We start from the raw sequence: 13,022 nt of genomic DNA, 5'->3' as shown, positions 1-13,022 counted from the left end.
GCGCGGGCCGGCCGGGCTCTAAGTGTCGACGTGTGCCAAGGACTGCGCATGCTCAGCTCGGAGTGTTGCTAGGAAGGGACAGGTGGTGGTGGCGCGAGACCCTCGGCTGTGCCCACGATGCCGCCCCGGCCGCCGGAGCTGTACCGCGCCCCCTTCCCGCTCTACGCCCTGCAGCTGCACCGCGAGGCCGGCCTGGCACTGGTGGCGGGGGGCGGCGGTGCCGCCAAGACGGGCGTCCGCAACGGCCTGGTGAGCGGCGGGGGCGCCCGGGCGGGCGGGGGTCGCGCCTCCTCCTCCTGGGCCCGCCGCGACTCTCCTTCTCCCCGCAGCACGTCCTGCGCCTGGAGTGGGGCGGGGGCGCCCTGTCCGCCTCCCTGCTGCACGCCCACGACACGGAGACGCGCGCCACCATGACCCTGGCGCTGGCCGGGGACCTCGTCGCCGCCGGGCAGGACGCCGCCTGCCACATTCTCCGCCTGCGCCTGCGCCCGGGCGCCCCCGAGAAAGCGGGTGAGCCTCCCTGCGCCGTCCCCTTCCCCTGCGCAGCCCTTCCCCTGCGGCAGTCGCGCTTCCTTCTCCGGAGCCCGGCAGACCTTCCTCCTAGGGCTGTCTGCCTGCCGGGTACACCTGGCTCCCAGCTGAGCGCTTCGCCTCTGTGCCCGTTGTCTGGATGGGCAGGCCCGGGCTCCCTTCCCGACCTGGAGCCCACATCTGCCTGCGAGGTGGACCTGGGCTCCCGCTTGAGCTTGCGCTCTCCGTGGCCGCTTGTTGGGCAGGTGGATCTGGGCTCTCGCCTGGACTGGGAGCCCACGTCTGCCTGCGGGGCAGATTGCACTCCTGAATGAGCTTACAGCCGCTGTGACTGTTTGCTGGACAGAAAGACCCGGGCTTCCACCCAGACTTGGAACCCAGATCTACCTGTGAGGTAGACCTGGGCTCCTAGTTGAACTTATGGTCCCCGTGGCTGTTTGCTGGGCAGGTAGATCTGGGCTCTTGTATGGACTTAGAGCCTAGATCGGGGTAGACCTGGGTTGAGCTTATAGCCTCTGGCCATTTACTGGGTGGGTAGATCTGGGCTTCCACCTGGACTGGAGCCCAGATTTACCTGCTGGGTAAACCTGGGCTCCCATTCTAATTCAGCTCCATTGGTCACCAATGCCCTGCCCAGTGGGCATTCCCCTGGCTCCCAACTGCTCCCCACTGGTGTCAGTTTTGGGGGTGCACATACCCATGGCCCTCCTTGGATCTGCCATGCCCCCCTCCTCCCTGAGGGGCACCTGGGCACATCGGGCCCCCTTGCTCTTCCACCACCCACAGGGCAAGGGGTCTGGGGCTGGCAGGACAGAGGTGCTTGCTCCCCCAGCAGTTTCATGGGACTCACAGGTGGTGGCGGTGGTGAGAAGGGCCCCCGGCGGCGCAAGGCTCCTCCTCCCAAAAGCGGTGACAGCAGCAGTGGCGATACACGCAGGGAGGCCAGCGAAGTGACAGTGGAGACGCTCCACTGCGTCCAGACGGACACCAGCCCTGATGCCCTGCAGAAAGCTGTGTGCTTCAGTGACGACCACACCCTCCTGGCCACAGGTGGCGTGGACGGATTCCTGCGTGTGTGGGAGGTACGAGGGCTGTGATGCTGCAGGCCGGGCAGGGGCATATAGTGGGGAATGAGAGAACACCAAGTCCCTTCCCTTCTCCCTGCATGATGGGCCACATCCTAATTCTCTCTCTCTGTGTGTGTGTGTCTCTCTCTCTTTCTTTCTGCAGTTTCCTAGCATGAAGAAAACTCTGGAGTTCCAGGCTCACAATGGGGAGATTGAGGACATTGCTCTGAGTCCTGATAAGAAGGTAAAGGGCTTGTCTTGTCCTTGGAGCATAGACTTGCCCATCATGCTGGAATGCTGTGAGCTTATGGGTGGGGGAGGGAATCTTGTCACATCTCAACTTCAGGGGAGCTCAGCCTGTCTGTCAAGGTGATCTTAGTGGTGACTTTGCTAGCAAACTGCTTTGCGGTGAAGCCTCCACCCAGCCTAGGTGCAGATGCTTCATAAGATGCATAAAGGGTAGGCCAAAGTGCACCCCTTATGGGATGCGCTGGGGATGATCAAAAGTGCAGTTGGCCCTACAGTGCCCAGCACCCTATGGATGGTGCCCAGATGATGATTTGCTTTCTAGAGCTTGTTTAAGAGAGCAGAATAAGAGGCACTTGGGAATTTGATGCACCTTTCTAATCATGGTCAAGGCAGGTGCCCTGTGAGTGTTGCTGGGTCTTAGAGTCAGCCTTTTGATTCTCTGTTACAGTGTAGAGCAGTTTCTGGGCCTTGCTTTGTGGAGTAAGGGAAAGGGAATCCCAAGGAAGCCAAATGATTAGGTATTTAAAGTGCCTGGAGTGAGCTGTTGAATTTCACACAGAGCTGTTCACAAGACAGTGGTGCTGTCACTGCCAAGCATTGGGCCCCTTTAAAGAAAAAAGGTTGTTGACCCCTGTTCTAATGCCAGCAGCTGATATTAGAACTGGAAAAGTATTTCAGATCCTTTGGCGCCAGGATCAGGTAGTTAGGCATTTTCTAGCCCTGGAAGCCCTGAGGGTGACCCTTCTTGGTGAAAAATATTTCATTAAGACCAAAGCGGTAATGAAGATCCCCTTGTAGAAATTTGACAGGTATCTGCTGGGCAGTCTAGAACTCCAGTATCCACCTTTCCAGGCAGGCAGAACTGTAGGAGGTGGGCAACGAACTGACTGCAACATTTTTGCCCTCCTTCAAAGCTAGGGGAAGGGGGTCACTTTGGGGAAGGTAGGAATGGGTAAGAACACCCACCCACCTCCTGAGTAAGGGCTGCTGGGGGTTGAGGGTCCCTAGATTGCTTTTAATACTGCTGTCTTGTGATTGCACAGGTGGTGACAGTTGGGCGGGACTTCCAGTGCTGTGTGTGGCAGAAGGACCAGCTGGTGACGGGACTGCAGTGGAATGAGAACCTTCCCAGCATCCCAGATAAAGTGTATCGCTACCAGGCCTGCAGGTCATAGGAGTGGCTGGGAGGGTGATCTGGGCCCTGCACACATATTCTGCCCTTGGGGGCTCTTCCTCAGACACCATCCCCTTTTGGTGCAGGTTTGGGATGGTGGAAGACCAGGTCAAAGCATTGCGGCTCTACACAGTGCAGATTCCCTACAAACGAGAGCGGCGCCCGCCTCCCTGCTACATCACCAAGTGGGATGGGCATAGTTTCTTGCCTCTGATCACCCGGCCCTGTGGCAATGAAGTCATCTCCTGCCTCTCTGTCAGGTAGGATGGGGGGGTTGGAGAGGAGAGGACACTCTTCCTCACCCTTTTTCTGTGTTCTTCCTTGGTGGTGGTGGTGGGAGGCCAGGAAAGGACCCTGGCATGGAAAATGTTACACTGTATTTCCAGCAAGACTGGTGTGGTGGCCCACCCCTAACTGCAGATTGTAGCCTTATTGCACGCATGTTCTCACGTGCTCAGCATCTATGTAGAAAGCTGCCTTGTGACCCAGTCTCAGCTTGCCCAGTTCAGGGTTATTAATAGTCTGGCAGCATTTCTCCAGGATTGCAGACAGGAACTCTTCTCTGCCGTGTCTGGAGATGCTGTTGGGGATTGAACCTGGGTCCTTCAGTGTGCAGGCAGGTGCTATGCTTGAACGAGAAGCAGTTCCTATGGTCCTTGAGAAGGAGTCTGCATTCCCTCTGAGTCAAAGCTCTCTGCTGTTTGTCTCTACTTGCAGCGACACAGGCACATTCCTGGGGCTAGGCACAGTGACAGGCTCCGTTGCCATCTTGGTGGCCTTCTCTCTGCAGGTATGTGTCTCCCATACCCTCCAAAGCCAGGCTATGCCAACCAGCTTCTAGAGGGCAAATCTCAGTCACAGCCATGTTGTGCTCTTGGTTTTTTTTGTGCCACCAGGAGAGCTGGCTACATTTGAGAATAGGGGAGTTGAACCCATTATAGTAGGACAGAGGTGGATTGTGGGGGCTGGGCTGGCCAGGAGCTGAAATGGCAAATTAAGGCCTGGTGAGAGGTTGGGGGGAGCTATCTGGGCAGACACGCTGGAGACTGAGTGCTGCTGGGTGTAAAAAGTAGTGGGTTCCACCCCAGGCTCTCATAGGGCTGCCATTGCCAGTTTCCTCTTGAAATATTTTACTACCCCCACAGAGGCTGTACTACGTGCGGGAGGCACATGGCATTGTGGTCACGGCTGTGGCCTTCCTACCGGAGACCCCCGAACTGCTGAAGAACAACGAGGCAGCCTTGCTGAGTGTAGCCGTGGACAGCCGCTGCCGTGTGCACCAGCTCCCTTGCAGGCGTAGGTCCTAGGACGAGGGAGGGGGGCTGGGGAAAGCGTCTGGGGGATGCAGGGGCCATTGTGGGCCTGTAGCATAGCGGGGTGGAAGAATGCATGCAACCAGGGCTTGCTTTCACACAGCTGCACTCTCTCCACAGGGAGCTTCCCCGTCTGGCTGCTGCTCCTCCTCTGTGCTGGACTAACTGTGGGTGCAGTGCTGTTGCTGCAGCTGTCTTTCCCAGGCTTCCTTTGACCCTGACTGGGCTCCAGGAAAGTTTGGACCTTCGCTCTGAGCTCCCTCTGAGGATTGCACTGGCCCAGAGACTAGAGAACAGGCCCCTATCAGCGTGGGCTGGGCCTGCCCTGGGGGAAGGATCAAGTCCTGGACCTGAACTCACACCCTTCTTGCCCTGCTCCCTAGCAAGAGGGGAGGCTGCACCTTCTCTGCCCTTGACTCTTACGTTGCAACATTCCAGTCTCCTCTGCCCTTAGTGGGAGAGCTCTGGTGCAGCCCACTGATATGGCCTTGCTGCAACAATTAAACAGGACTATGGAGCAAGATCTCCTTGTTGGGTGCCTCTTCCTCTCTCTCATGCTGGAAGAGGGTACCCCTGACTGCAAGTCATCCCTAAAGGGGGAGCCCTTGTCTATAGAACAAAAAGGCATGGATGTGTCAGGGGAAGGCTAGCACCATCAAGCTGCAGGAGCTGGCCAATGAATTCTAGGAACGGCCAGTGCACATGTGCTTACCCATCCAGCTCTGAAGGCTTCACAGGCTTCCCCCCCATGGGCTTGTAACTCTTCCCCCTACAGCCCAAGAGGGGCTGTCGGGCATCTCTGTTCCTGCCAAAAATTCTTGACTACTTCCAAAGACACTACTCTTCCTTTGTAGCTGTGAAAAGCAGGCCTATTCCTACCACCAGCTCCAAAGTGCCAGTGGAAATTGTGATTGGCCTCCTGAGGCTGATGAGATAAGAGTAGGATGGGATGCATTTGTAGGAGGGGGGGATAGTGAAGGTGGAGCCTCTGAGCTTGTTCCCCATTACCCCTTGAGTAGACTCTGAAGCTGGGGCAGTCTCAGTCTTGAGTGGTGGGAAGGGGCCTGGACAGCAGTGCTGCCCTTAACATCCTACTAGGGCAGATATGCTTCAGGGGCACTATTGGGAGTTCAGGTTTCCACTGCAGGAGGGCAGTGGGGGGTTGGACCTACTCAATGTGGACAAGGAGGGAATTCATTCTCATCCCTGCTGCTTCCCCCCTTTGGTGGTCTGGGCCTGATGTCTTTAGAGCAAATACCCAGCCTGTTTTTTTTCCAGGGCATCATTACACCAGCTGGGCCAAATGTACTGCCATTTTTATTCTTGTGGGGGCAGCCTGTTCAGGAGAAGAAGAAAAATGCTGGTACCTTATTTCAGTTGCAGGGCACACTGCCCCAAGCTTGAGATCCCACTTGCACCTGGTCAGGGGTGCCAGGCAGGCCCTCCCTTGCTTCTGTGGTGTTGGGTTTCAAGCAAGTGCTTGGCTGGGGTGCTCCACCTCCACTGCTTTCCCTGCACTATAGCTTGACAAGCCATGAAGTAGGGCTTGAGAAGATGGCGTCAACTGGACAGACCATTTCTCCCCCTTGCTTTACTTGCAGGAGCAGTCTGACTAAGGCCCTGGGGGTTTGGCCAACTGCTTTGAGAGAGGCAGGAGCAGCTTTTCTGCACAAGCAGTATTGGCCCAGGAGAGGGCCCCCCTTTCTTGGGAGAGGTGGGACAATGTGTGGCACCTGCAGCTCCTTTTTTGCTTACAATGGACAATCTTAACTCACTTTTCTGAAAAGACAAGTCTGTATTGCAAGATGCTGCCTCTCCTCCAACTTGGCCCAAGTGTTCAATTTCTCCATAAGCAGCACCATTTGGGGAGCAACAGAACATGTCCTCTTTTGGCAAGGGCCTGGCCCCCTCCACACTCAGGAAGACACAGTCTGGCCTGTCCCCTCTCTGCCTCTGTCTGCTGCCCTCACTGCAGCCTCCAGCTCCTCCTGGTGCTTGAAGACGGCATCCATGAACTGGGCAAAGACACGGTCCATGTAGCTTCTGTGGCGGGGGAGAAGGCCCTCTAGGAAGCCAATGTGGCCACCCCGTGATGTCACCAGCAGGGCAAGATTAGGCACAGAGCGGGCTGCCTCCATGGGGAAAGCTGTAAGGAAGCCAAATGGCTAGTCAGGACAAGCTCCCCTGGGAGCAATGTACATTGTGATGGGACTGAAGGAATGGACCTCACCATGCTGCGGAGAGAAGGGGTCATCAGAGGAGTTGAGGCACAGCACTGGCACACGGATGCTCCATACCTTCCAGCGGGGGCTGGCTGCCTCGTAGTACTCATTGCAGGACTTGTAGCCAAAAGCAACGGCTGTGTAGCGCTCATCAAACTCCCGAATACTTCGAGCCTGAATAGATGGTGGTGCACACAAGCATTAATGTGGTGTGAGCAAACCACAGGAGAAGGAATGGGGGAGAGAGACAGTACTGGTACCTTCAGGACATGCTCCACGTCCAACTTCTCAGCAATGACCTTCTTGTGCCTGGAGACAGGGTGGAAAGTCAGTGGGGGCATTTCATGGGGTCTTAAAAGAGGGCAACTGGGGGGTGCCTATCTTACATTGCCCCAAGCCAACATTGTGTCACCCTTCTGGCTACCCCGCCATATACAAACCGTTGGATGAGCTGTCGCAAATTGGCTGTGAGGCGCTGATTGAAGAGCACCAGGTTGAGGGGCCTCTCAAGTGAGCAGGTGGTCTCAAAGGGGTCCCAGCTCACAGAGAATGTCATGGCAGCCACCAGGCCGCTTTCCTGGCCCTTTCGCCCAAGGTAGTTTAGCACCAGCATCCTGCCAGGAGGAAGAAAAGGGTCAGCTGGGGGAGAGGGGTGGACCTGGCTGGAAAGCCCATTTCACACCACTGTCACCCTCTTCCTTTAGAACTCCTTGGTCCCCAACCACCATTCCAAGGCCCAGAAGCCAGACAAAAGGCCCCTGGTAGCCGAGAGCAGTCATGAAATTGGAGCAGCTGGTTTGCTCTGAGGGACCTTTTCCTGATGTGTGATGATCTGATCATCACTCCAAGCGGAAGACCACCTCTAATTGCACAGTTGAGCTCCCCTCCCAGGCTTTCCCTCCTAACTGGAGCTCCTCCACATCCATTCCAGCCTCCAACAGATGAGGGCAGGGAGTATTACCTGAGAAGTCAACACAGGAGCTTGGCTGGGCCATAGGCAGGAGGAGCTATGTGTTCACCTCCCACAAGGGAGGTGACTTGCTATGACTTGCTCAGTAATAGAAGTGTCCCTTTTGCCTGCAGATGACCCAAGGGGCAATCCATGGCAGACACGAAGCATCACAGGCAATAGGTGCTGGGAGAAGCATGGGAGGGCGGCTGCCAGTCAGGGAGACCAGCAGAAGGACATTTTGCATGGGCAGGGTGGCTTTGCTACAAGTATAGTTAGAAGATGCCTCGCTTGGCACCCCCATTGACAGAGCCTGTCTTGTCTCTCATTGCCCATAAATCTTTACCCAGCCTGAACCTCACCCGCCCAGGGAGACGCCAACAGCCATCAGTGGTGCTCGAGGGAACTGGCTCTTGATGGAGCTCACGACCAGCTCCAGGTCTTCAGTACTGTTGGCACAGAAAGCCCTGTGAGTCTGAAAAGAGAAAAACATGGGTGGGGACATCCAGGAGCAGTTCTCCCTGGGAAAAGCCCTGATGAGTCTGAAGCACAAGCCCAGTTGCCCAGTGCAGACACTGTACTGGGCCCAGAATCTGAAAAAGCACCACCTCTTCGCACAGTTGCATGGGAGGAAGGGGGCTACTCACCAGCAATTCTTCTCCTTTGCAGCCCCGGTTATTGAACACAACAGCCCTAGAAAGAGGGGGGCAGGGAGGAACATGAGCTATGCCACGGCCCATCTCCCTCCATCCTTCCCTTCCAGAGGAGCATCTTCCCTGGTGTACCCACCATCAAGGCCAGTGCTCATCTTCACCCCTCAGGCAGTCTCCACTTGCTAAATGTGGACCAGTCTGCCTAGGAGGCTCCTGCCTCCCCCCACCCAGGTACATGGGAAATTTGTGAAGTGACAGACAGGTCAGAAGCAGTCTGTGGGTACCAGGGCTAGCCCCCTCCATCACTGTTCTCTCACCTGTAGCCCTGCTGCTGGGTGCTGTGTACCAAGTGCAAGATGTAGGTCTCTTGGCTGTTGCCTGTCAGGCCAGGCAGAAAGAGAACAATGGGGCAGCTCTCTGGGTCAGAGTGGCACACACTCCCACCTTCATCAGCCCAATCCAGCAACAGCTGCCCTCCATCTGCAGTCCGCAGCACCTGACTGAATGGAGAAGGGAGGGGTGAGGACAGAGAGTGGTGGCACTGTGAAGTTCACTGTGGTGAACCAGGGGGGAAAGGAGACATCAGTGCCCGCCTCCCAAACAGCCACCAAACACCTGACTCAAGAATGGCTATGCAGCCTAGAGAAGGGCCAATAACTGCTTCCTGGGCTGGTGTTAGCCCCCTTCCCACTCTCCACCTCAAACCCACCTGTGGTAGGAGATACATGGGCGGGACTGGAGGAAGACACGGACGATCGTCTGAAGCCGACCCTCAAAGCACCACAGCGTAGGGTAGAACGTCTCGCTCACAATGGGGCAATACTTTTCCAGGAAAGAGTGGAATGGCTGACAAGCCACCAGCAGAGGGCGCTGCACAGGGAGAGAGCAGGAGCACTGGGACTTAGCAAAGTGCAGGCAGGCAGAGGACCAGTCCTGCATCTGCATGCCCATGGCAAGCAGGAAGTGCTTCAAAAGCATTTGGCAACTGGAAGGAAGCTGGGATCTTTTTCATATTCCAGGGCATCCATGTGCCTCAGGCTATTGAGAGAGATCTACAGGAAAGCAGGCAGGCCAGGAAAACGTGTGCTGACTAGTCATTTGTGGGCTTCTGAAACCACTTGCCATGCCTAGTACCCAGTACCAGGAGGGGAGGCTGACAGTCAAGGTGAATCGTTCACAGGATGTAGGCCCTGCTTCAGCAACCCCGGGACCATATCACTGCATGAGGATCATCACAGCCACAGGCACCACACAGGTTCCGAGAAAGGGGCCCAATGGGCTGTTGGTAGGTCTGCAATTCTGGAGTTTTTCAGAACTCAGCCTATGCACACATATAACTACCCTAGCCCCATCAGGGTCCTGGTCTGGCTACTTGTGCCCCTACTCCTGCCCCTTCATGAGATATCCTAAAGAGGTTCCAACTGAGCTTGCAAAGTTGCCTTGCTGGCTCTTGTCTTGGAGGTGGATCCGTGGCCCTTGGCAGCAGTTCGTGTGGGCCCTCACCTTCCTGGGAACAGAGTAATACAGTTTCCTGCAAGATTCTTTTGCTGGCCTTTTTTTCCCTACCTGCTGCTGGTTTTCTGCCTTGTGTTTTACTGACTGGTTGCATTTATATTGCTAACATTTTCCTGGATTGTTTTATAGATAATTTTACTTCTGCAAACCACCTTGAGTGGGATTGAAAGGCAGCACAGAAATCTTGTAAAGAAGCAAAGCCATAACATCAGACACACACTGGTGGAGCTGCCTATCTCAGTATGGTCTGCACTGGCAGAGGCCCTCTGGAGTTGCAGGCAGGGAGATACCATTCCCAGCAATGTTGCTAGGGCCTGAACCCCAGCACCTTCTGCTCCAGTACTGAGCTAGTCTTTCCCTTGAACCTTCGACCTTTTGGCTAACCTGTAGCCTGAGTGGGCTCCACTGCAAGGTGCATGTGTGCATAAGAATGCCCCAGGCAAGTGTGGCAACAGTGCATTTCATGCATTCTCTTGTTTCCATGGAGCTTTTGTCAGGTACAGGCCAAAAACCAAGCGATCTGGGCATCACTGATTTCAAAGAAGCAGTGTCTTCCAGAGAGGAGAGGGAGTTCAAAGCAGACCAGACAAGTGACAGTTCGTAGAGCAGCAGTTCAGTAGTAGGCCTTTGCCAGGATGAACCAAGGCTTCACTACCCAGAGATTGTTTACAGGAAGAGTAAACAGGAGTGGTCAGTGGGAGGTGAGAAGCAGCCAGTATCTGCAGTTAATTACTGCTCTGCTCCACACCCAACCAAAACTCTAAAACCTGTTTCCTAAGGCAGAGATCAGCCTTAAAAGGTGATTGAGTAAAAATATGACCTCTGAGTATGTGCAGAGTTTCGAGGCTTTCTGCCAAACTCCACCATTGCTTGTTTTTTAAAGAATTTACACACACACACACCCCAGGCATTTCATAGCAGGTGCCAAGTGGGTGCAGGACAAACCGAGAATAAGTAGAAGCAGTCTGTTGTGCCAGCAGAGAGGCAGCACCAAGTCACATGCTAGGCTGAGCCTTCGTCAAGGAAGCAGAGCCTAGGTGAGGTGGCTCAGGGCTCAATCCGATGAATGTCTACTCAGAAGTAACTCCCATTGTGTTCAATAGGGCTTACTCCCAGGAACGTGTGCATAGGACTGCAGCCTCAGTCCTTCAACCAGAGCAGCCACGTGTGGTGGGGTCCAGTCGCCAGCCTGAGGAACTCTGCACAGACCCCGACCGGCAGAAAAGACGTGGGGGGGGGGAAGAGAGAGAGAATTTAGGGTGCAGCCCGATCCCTTCTCATCTTCCAAGGCTCCTGCCTGAAGCGGCCGGAGGAGCTCCATGCCTGGGTCAGAGGAATTCCTTTCCGTTCAACCCGCAGAGCAAAGAGACCTTTCCTCCCGAGTAGCCCCGTCCAAAGACCCGCCCGCCCCGTCGAAGCCTCCCAGCGCTGACCTTGGGGACGCGCGCCCAGTAGTAGGCGAGCAGCGCGGTGCTGAAGCCCAGCAACAGCGAGAGGCCCAGCATCTTCTCCTTCCGTCAGCCCGTCCCTGCGACTGTCGCCCGCGTAGCCAGCCAGGCTCAAGCCAAGTAGATGGTGCTGCAGCAAGCAAGGCGAACCCGGCAGCCGGGACGGCGCAAGCCCCACCCACCCAAGCCGCGCTCTTTGTGACGGGCAGGTCGCCTGCGCCCCGCCTCCAGCGACCATCTTTGGGACGGGCATGCCCTTCCACCCCACTCCCATTCGCTCCCGGTTCCAGGCTTCCGCGGGGTGGAGCTTTGCTTTTTCCGTTCTCTCGCTGCCCTCCAGCCACATTCACCACTTGCAGAAAAGCCCCCACGTTTCAGTTCTTTGCAATCAGTGGCATAGCTCGGTCATTTGACACCCAGTGCCCGTACATTTTTGACACCCCCCCCCCAAATATGGTAAAATTATTTAATTAATTATTGTATTGGCAACCTTCAGTCTCGAAAGACTATGGTATCGCGCTCTGAAAGGTGGTTCTGGCACAGCGTCTAGTGTGGCTGAAAAGGCCAATCCGGGAGTGACAATCCCTTCCACACCGGGAGCAAGTGCAGTCTGTCCCTGGTCTGTCTCCCTGGCTATGGGCCTTCCTTCTTTGCCTCTTAGCCTCAGACTGTTGGCAAAGTGTCTCTTCAAACTGGGAAAGGCCATGCTGCACAGCCTGCCTCCAAGCGGGCCGCTCAGAGGCCAGGGTTTCCCACTTGTTGAGGTCCATCCCTAAGGCCTTCAGATCCCTCTTGCAGATGTCCTTGTATCGCAGCTGTGGTCTACCTGTAGGGCGCTTTCCTTGCATGAGTTCTCCATAGAGGAGATCCTTTGGGATCCGGCCATCATCCATTCTCACGACATGACCAAGCCAACGCAGGCGTCTCTGTTTCAGCAGTGAATACATGCTAGGGATTCCAGCACGTTCCAGGACTGTGTTGTTTGGAACTTTGTCCTGCCAGGTGATGCCGAGGATGCGTCGGAGGCAGCGCATGTGGAAAGCGCTCAGTTTCCTCTCCTGTTGTGGGCGAAGAGTCCATGACTCGCTGCAGTACAGAAGTGTACTCAGGACGCAAGCTCTGTAGACCTGGATCTTGGTATGTTCCGTCAGCTTCTTGTTGGACCAGACTCTCTTTGTGAGTCTGGAAAACGTGGTAGCTGCTTTACCGATATTTGCACATTTGTATACCACCCTTCCTCTAAGGAGCTCAGGGTGCCCTGCATGGTTCCCCCCTTCTTTTGTCCTCACAACAACCCTGTGAGGTAGGTGAGGCTGAGAGTTAGCAATAGTCATGACATGAAATGAATAATAATATTGGGCAGAAAATAAATGCTGTGAATATTTTTTCACAAGCTATGGATGAACGTCAGTGCCCTCCCCTGCACATAGTAGTCAGTGACATACAGCCCCTGCATCTGGAGGTTCAATGTAGCCATCATGGTTAATAACCACTGATATAGTCAGTGACATAGCTAGAGGGGGTGCAAAGTGCTAAGTTTTGCAGGAAACCTCATTGCAGCATGCAAGCGACCCCTCCCCTCCCCCTCCCCTTTGGAGCCATTCCGGGCAGGGGGAGCAAAACAAAGGCATACCCATGGCTCCAAAGGGGAGGAGAAGGGCCATTTGCATGCCACCGTGAGGCTCCCTGCAAAACTTAGTGCTTTTTGCACCCCCTCTATTTATTGATTTATTGATTTTTGTATTTTATTTTATTTTTATACTCTGCTTTTCTCCCTGAAGGGCACCTAAGGTGGCTAACAATTAATACATTAAAATACAGAATAAAATACAGATAAAAACATTAATGTTTTTATAAATTGTTAATAAATTGTAAATAAATTTAAATAAAAACAATTAAAA

General features: G+C 54.9%; 2 protein-coding genes across 2 annotated transcripts; one reads left to right on the top strand and one right to left on the bottom strand.

Annotated features, from left to right (window-relative positions):
* PREB (prolactin regulatory element binding) lies at positions 1–5,162 on the top strand. Its single transcript, XM_066612022.1, has 9 exons — positions 1–249; positions 330–510; positions 1,384–1,613; positions 1,762–1,842; positions 2,891–3,015; positions 3,108–3,281; positions 3,739–3,811; positions 4,167–4,317; positions 4,455–5,162. The coding sequence occupies exons 1-9, from the start codon at positions 118–120 to the stop codon at positions 4,547–4,549; spliced, it is 1,242 nt and encodes a 413-aa protein (XP_066468119.1). The 5' UTR covers positions 1–117; the 3' UTR covers positions 4,550–5,162.
* Positions 5,163–5,633: 471 nt separating this feature from the next.
* Positions 5,634–11,289, bottom strand: ABHD1 (abhydrolase domain containing 1). The gene is made up of 9 exons (XM_066612023.1): positions 11,107–11,289; positions 8,868–9,028; positions 8,476–8,658; positions 8,153–8,198; positions 7,868–7,980; positions 6,997–7,170; positions 6,817–6,865; positions 6,565–6,730; positions 5,634–6,480 (listed from the first exon to the last, which is right to left on the bottom strand). Exons 1-9 carry the CDS (start codon positions 11,176–11,178, stop codon positions 6,251–6,253), a joined length of 1,194 nt encoding a protein of 397 aa, XP_066468120.1. The 5' UTR covers positions 11,179–11,289; the 3' UTR covers positions 5,634–6,250.
* Between the last annotated feature and the right edge of the window lie 1,733 nt (positions 11,290–13,022).

Source organism: Tiliqua scincoides, chromosome 1 (assembly GCF_035046505.1).
Source record: "Tiliqua scincoides isolate rTilSci1 chromosome 1, rTilSci1.hap2, whole genome shotgun sequence".
In the NCBI taxonomy this organism is placed as follows: Eukaryota; Metazoa; Chordata; class Lepidosauria; order Squamata; family Scincidae; genus Tiliqua; species Tiliqua scincoides.
This window is presented reverse-complemented; position numbering and strand designations above follow the sequence as displayed.

Excerpts from the sequence above, each read along its gene's own strand:
- PREB (XM_066612022.1), top strand. The coding sequence starts at position 118 with ATGCCGCCCCGGCCGCCGGAGCTGTACCGCGCCCCCTTCCCGCTCTAC. Across the intron at positions 1,614-1,761 it reads GATTCCTGCGTGTGTGGGAG|TTTCCTAGCATGAAGAAAAC; the intron begins GTACGAGGGCTG and ends TTCTTTCTGCAG. Across the intron at positions 4,318-4,454 it reads GCACCAGCTCCCTTGCAGGC|GGAGCTTCCCCGTCTGGCTG; the intron begins GTAGGTCCTAGG and ends CTCTCTCCACAG.
- ABHD1 (XM_066612023.1), bottom strand. The coding sequence starts at position 11,178 with ATGCTGGGCCTCTCGCTGTTGCTGGGCTTCAGCACCGCGCTGCTCGCC. Across the intron at positions 9,029-11,106 it reads ACTGGGCGCGCGTCCCCAAG|CGCCCTCTGCTGGTGGCTTG; the intron begins GTCAGCGCTGGG and ends CTCCCTGTGCAG. Across the intron at positions 7,981-8,152 it reads GCAAAGGAGAAGAATTGCTG|ACTCACAGGGCTTTCTGTGC; the intron begins GTGAGTAGCCCC and ends TTCTCTTTTCAG.